The sequence below is a fragment of the Lates calcarifer genome, linkage group LG19 (assembly GCF_001640805.2).
Source record: "Lates calcarifer isolate ASB-BC8 linkage group LG19, TLL_Latcal_v3, whole genome shotgun sequence".
In the NCBI taxonomy this organism is placed as follows: Eukaryota; Metazoa; Chordata; class Actinopteri; family Centropomidae; genus Lates; species Lates calcarifer.
Window position 1 is genome coordinate 19,352,973 of NC_066851.1, and position 6,280 is coordinate 19,359,252.

Sequence of the window (6,280 nt, forward strand, 5' to 3'; positions counted from 1 at the left end):
CTGAGTTAACCCTTTATTCAAAGAAATGTTCAAACAATATGGAGCACATCTGGCTCAGAGTAAAGTGTGAATGCTACAAGCCGTAAATAGTGGTCGGGTAAAAAATTACAACCTGTTTTAACCATCACCAAAAGGAGTAATCAGCTTTTTAAATTCAGAATAAAAAACAGCATTAAAATCAAAGTCTATCATGAAATGTGTATTAAAAACACTGATCATACACACTCACATAATGCTCCTTTGTTGCTTTACAAAACTGAAATGGATACAGGCTGTGCTAATGTGTGATGACGTTTGAAACAGATGCGTTAAAGTGCCATTGTGTTCATGATTTCAGTGAGAAATCAAGGTAAACAAAATGACACTCGTTTAGAGAGATTAACATCAGGTTTGTGTTTAATTAGTCCAATTTAAAGTGGTTTAAAAAAGGTTACAGAAGGCTGAATCACGCTTCCTTTTGTCAGACAGACAGCTTCAGTCAGGTCCTCTTACTGCTCCACATCAGAGCAGAGTCAGGACGGATATGCCTCGTCTCTCTCAATATACAATGATTTATAAAAGGAAGCCGCAGTTTCTAAATTGTTCATCTCTTTAATTAAATTATGGCATGCATATGCTGCACTGCAGACCTACTGAGAGGTCGACAACACAAGAAAACAAAACAAAAAATAAACCCATCCCACTGGTCGATTATCAGGCTGTTGATAATCAATAATGGATGATAATATGATACAGTAAGGGGACATACAGTATCTACAGAACAACATTCACCAGGCCCTTTCATTGGAGTGAATATGGTTTGTTTTTAAATCTACCAAAGGTTTGTCTAGCTTTCAGCAAACTGACAGTTTTGGTGTGATTGCTGAGCAAATCACAGATGCTGTAAAAGGGGTTCCTGCCCCCAAAAGTCTTAAGTACCTTCACCGAAAGGATGCACTTTACAGACTGAGGAATACAACTGGGCTGAGACTGAAACATCTCTATCCAATGTTAAAGTTATAATCCATAAGATTTTCATGTAATCAAACCCTGTTTTTAATATTTATGGTCAGTATTTTGTTTAGTAGTTGCAATTAAATGTGTTTATATTCAGTAATTATCTCATTATTTATGACTAAGACACCCATTTCATTTAATCTAGTGTTACTATTTTTACAGGTTTCGCTGCTATCAGCCTCATAGTTTAATGTTTAATGTGGTCACATTGTGAATATGTGTCCAAACAAAGGACAAATTCATGGGAGGATGTGCTTGCTTGGCTAATTGAGACAATAATGCACCATCTGGAGAAGTTATTATTCTAGTTGCTATGTTTTATCACCATATTCATAAATTATCTCACAACCAGATGACAAACTGTAGCATCACCTTTATAGTCTACAGACTGGATCAGAAACTTCTTTCAGTACTGACACAGGCAAATATCATTGATTGGGACGTCCTGCAGCCGTATGAGAGCGGTGTTACTGCTAATACAATCAGAGCGTTTCCTACAGCTGCACTAAAGTGAAGGCATGCTCCTGGTGAAACACAGCGTGGCTTTTATTGTGAAAACACCACTTTATTAAAACAGTGTGACTCTGTTTGACTGCACTGTAAACAGCTACACCAGTGGCTGTTAAGTTCAAAATCGTAAATATTATAACATTTAGAAGATATTTCCTTTTATTTGTCTCCATTATTCACTGTGTGTGGACCTGTACGTGAACACTGTTATGTTGAGTTGAGCTGCTTGTAAAATATATGCAACGTAAAAATCACTGTATGTATACATTAGCTGAAGGGAAACATTCAACAACATAAACCTCAAACATAAGCCTGGTATAATAATAATTCTGAGATAAACACATAACAACACACAAATCTTTAAAAAACGATGCATAGCATAAACAACGTCGCAAAATCCAGCTCCACTGCACTTCATACCCAAACCTCAGCCAGGCGATTTGTTTCCACAAGTGAAAACAGGTGTCGGGAGTGTTTTTGCTTTTTCCAGGTGGAGCCTGCTGCTCAGGCGGAGAGAGCGGTGGTGAGAGTCTAAAGCGCTCCCGTTAAAAGACGAGGGAAGGAGAAGAAAAGAAGCGAGGTGTTTCTGGAGGCCCGGAGGAGGAGTAGGAGGGGAGGTTAAGGGGGGAGGTTTGGGCTCCCTGCTGTAAACACTGTTGCTCAGGACCAAGGCTCCTCCAACTCTGCTGACTCCACGGCGCTCTTTAAGGAGCGAGGGGCCATGTGACGCTCCACACCGACACTTTAAGTGTCCTCCTCCTCCTCCTCACGGTTGCGCAGCACCCTCTTCCTCAGAGCTTCGTCGGAGAAGCCCTGTCCCTTGGGTTCGGGGCGGCCCTCGGGGGACCCTCTTCTTCTCCTCCAGACCTCATCCCGGTCCCTGTCCTCCTCTTCCTCGTCTTCGTCGTCGTCTTCCTCGCCATCGGCCTCATGCTCCTCCTCTTGTTGTTGGATTAACCTCGCCTGCTCCATTGTCTGTTTCTCTGCAGAGTCACATTCATGGCAACAATCAGTGAACCAGCTACAAACAGACCTCAACTACCAGAAAATGTGTCTGTCTGTGTTTTGTTTGTGTTGTTGATATATAATAAATGAGGGCTAGTTTAGCAGTAACCAGTATATTCTCATGTCAAACTCACTCTGGTAGTAATCAGGAGAAGAAAATCGTCGAGAGGGGAAAACAAAATCTGCAATGAACACCAGTAGCTGCAAAAACAAAACAACAGTAACCATTAATTCACTGTTAATGCCTGTGCTCATGCTTGATGAACACTGTGAGAACATTCAATGCTGTTTAACTGACAAATAAAATTAATTAAAAGCAGCATAATCACTCACCAGTCCCAGCGCGAGGCCAGAGAACAGAGTGGCCAAACCAAAGATAACATACGATCCCCAAACAGGAATCCCCAGTTGCTCCGTCATGTAATTATGACAACGCTGGAAAACACAAAAACATTTTAACTGGAGGCACAAAATATTAAAAGATGGACTGACACATGTTTTTTTCTTCAGTTTCTTCAAAAATATATAGAACAATGCCAGACTATTTTTTTTGTCATGAAAAATCTTGACTTAAACACTTGAAACAGTGAAAACATGACACTGAAAGTAATAATTTACTTCAACAGCTTTATGTGTTTCCTGCAACTTTAGTTTTCTATCCTTCAATATGTATTATCTGTGCTACATGTGAGGTACAGTTGCACTTTTCTTTCTATTGTGTCAGCTCTGTACCCTGTAAAACTGGATTATACCCCCCCCACCCAAACACCCATTGTACTTTGCACATAAAGCCAGTTTGATTTCCTAATGCACTGTCACATGGGGCGGCACATTCTTCTTTGAATGGATTGTGGGAAATGATACAAATACCTTACTATATATAAAAACCCACATATTGACATCCTCACTTACCCGGATAAACATGGAGAGCTTGAACAAAGCCGACATTGAATTCATTCTGCCAAAAGAGGACGAAACGACAGCATGTAATTTAACATGGATTTGTCAAACTGTAACATCACAACAAAGCCTGAGCACAACAAATAAAAAAATGTAGGGAAGAAGAGGGACTTGTTTATGGTTTTAAACCAGCAGGAGGACACTAAAAATAGAGCTAATGAGGCTGATGTTATTTTCTGTTATTTCAAAACAAAGAGATACAAGAGTGATGCAGAATTTTTGGACTGATGCTTAAATTAGTTAATTCAATTTTCTGTTCTCACTGCAGCTTAGAAGCTGAAAAACAGAGGGATTGTGAACGATAACAAACAAGAACTAGAAAATCTTCTTGCAGAGGTGATGTACTTGACAATATATTACAAGGAATTAGGCCTAGGTTACCCCCACAGTCATAGTTTACAGAAATAGCTGCAGCTATAAACTCACAAAAATGAGGACGGCCCGAACCAAGATGAAACTGGCTCCACTGCTTTCCATTTCTGGTCATGAATAAAGGTGAGGAAGTCGTCTTTAGTGCGAGCTCCCTGGTACTTCCGGAAGACGCCATCCTTACAGCTGAAACACACACAAAGACACAGAGAGTTAACGGTTTCTTTGGAAACATCTCATCAGTTGGCACACTACCAAAAAGCTGCCTTCAGCTACTGACAGTTAACTTTGAAAGATGTTTTTTATTGTTATCTAAAGGGCAAGAATGAAAAACTAATCTGAATGCAAATTAGACTAAAGGAATGTCATCACAAAATGAAGACATACCTACTTTCCAAATGTTCATGAGTCATTAGGGCTGCAACTATCAAAATGTCACAATCAGCTGACCCTTTGCTAAACCCAGGTCCTGAGGGTCTGCAGTATGTGTTTAATCCAGGACGTTTAACCAACTCAGCAGCAAAAACACGTTAAGAAGAAAAAACATAGAGTCTAAAGCCACAGATCACAATGTAAGAACCTTAAGATGATTTTGTTTCAAGACTTTACACAGCAGCATTACACCACAAGCAGTCACACGAAAGAGGAAGCAATGAATACCACACAACAACCAAGAACTTACTGGTAAATGGTAGGAAGTGAAGTTATGATGAATCGTCCACTCAGACCTTACAGAGGGAGGAGATGAGCACCGTCAGTGTGCAGGAAGGAAATTTTTGACTCATAACTAGAACTGGCAGACGACCTGAATTCAACCCTGACAGCAGCTACAGCAGCTCCACTGGCTAAAGTTAATACAGACATTTCAGGCTGGAAAAAAACATTAACACACAGTACTGTAAAATAAAGCTGCCTTGTTGAGATGTGAAATAACACTTTATTAAAGCTTCTTTCTGTGTCATTTTTCAGGTTGTAATTTGTGTTGTTGAGGAAATAACTGGTGCTTCAGTCAATATTTTGAGGGCCTGCATGTGACCACTATTCCATCTTATTTGAGCAGTTTTCCAACAGATAAACATACAATAAGGATTTATGAGACAATCAATGACTCAGGTATCAGCTATCTGGTGTCTTTGTCCCTCAATGAGCCAAATTAAAACTTAAAAACTGGCATCCAAGACCTGACAAATACTGTTAATCGACTTAAACACAGGATTATATCAGGTAAGATGCTGTGAGATAATATTAATTTACCTTAAGATTTAATGAGGAGCTGCTGTATTGCTGCTGAGCCTAAGACAGTGGTCACAAGGAGACTCTTAACTGGAACATAGCCAATATGTGACAAACTGGCTCAACACAGGTGTGACACAGTTTCAACAACAACAACAACAAAGCACATTATACTCCTGACTTTAGCTATTTTATCCTGCTGTTTACTACACTGAAGACCTCCTGAGCGTGCTTGAAATCTCTGCTGTGTCATTAAACAGAGGAATCACAGTGAAATTGCCAGTTGGGGAAAGGTCATTCAGACGTACCGGGTTGCTCGGTCACGTCCACCTTGGCTATGTTGACCCCCATGTCCTCCCCCCAGTCTGCAAACTCCTTCCACACCGGCTGCAGCTGCTGACATGCTGGACACCAGGGTGCGTAGCTGCGGGGAGGGGTGTGTGTGTGTGGAGGGGTGGTTATTAAGTTTCACATGTAAAGCCTGAGATAAACCGCACAATCACTTACATCAGAGTGAAACGCTGAAACGTACTAATGCCCTGATTAGCTGTGGTTTTTACATGGCAATCTAGCTAAAAGATGGCAGCTGTTAGCATACACAGACACCTTTTAGCAACTTGTCAGGGCTAAATAAAGGCAGACAAGATAATGAGCAGATAAAAATAGAGTATTTAGGCTTTAAGATGATCACACACGGGAATTAATGTCCCAATTTTTAGCTTAAAATAGCTAACTAACAAGCTAGATGGCCAGTTAGCCGTTAGCTAGCAGCGGGACACTCACAATTCAATCATCCATTCTCCAGTCAGGATTTCCTCCCAGTTTCCGTCCGTGACTTCTTTCAGGCTGTCCGGCTTGGCCAAAACCGGCAGCGACGTTAAATGTACGAGGACGATTAAACAGTAAATCCAGGAGCGGTGTTTCGTCTGTAACATTATCGCTGTGCCCGTGGCTCGGCTGCTCGCCATGACTGTCTGAGCTATCTGAGACTTACTTCCGTTGTGCGCGCAAACGTCCGAGTCACGTGGTTAGTTTCGACCCCGGACAGGAAGTGAAAATCTGTCTAAACTATCTTTAGCAAATCCAGATTTCAGATTTAAAACGGGCAGCTGTCATTTGTGGTTTTGCTTGGTTTTTAAAGAAGGCGACGCTCAAGACAGAGATGTGCAGAGAAATTGGCAGGTTTCTCCAAGATCCTGACCAGTTT

General features: G+C 41.0%; 1 protein-coding gene across 1 annotated transcript; it reads right to left on the bottom strand.

Moving 5' to 3' along the window:
• Positions 1-6,077, bottom strand: tmx1 (thioredoxin-related transmembrane protein 1). Its single transcript, XM_018681720.2, has 8 exons — positions 5,857-6,077; positions 5,382-5,497; positions 4,523-4,568; positions 3,898-4,026; positions 3,424-3,469; positions 2,845-2,946; positions 2,646-2,712; positions 1-2,489 (listed from the first exon to the last, which is right to left on the bottom strand). Exons 1-8 carry the CDS (start codon positions 6,039-6,041, stop codon positions 2,251-2,253), a joined length of 930 nt encoding a protein of 309 aa, XP_018537236.1. The 5' UTR covers positions 6,042-6,077; the 3' UTR covers positions 1-2,250.
• Between the last annotated feature and the right edge of the window lie 203 nt (positions 6,078-6,280).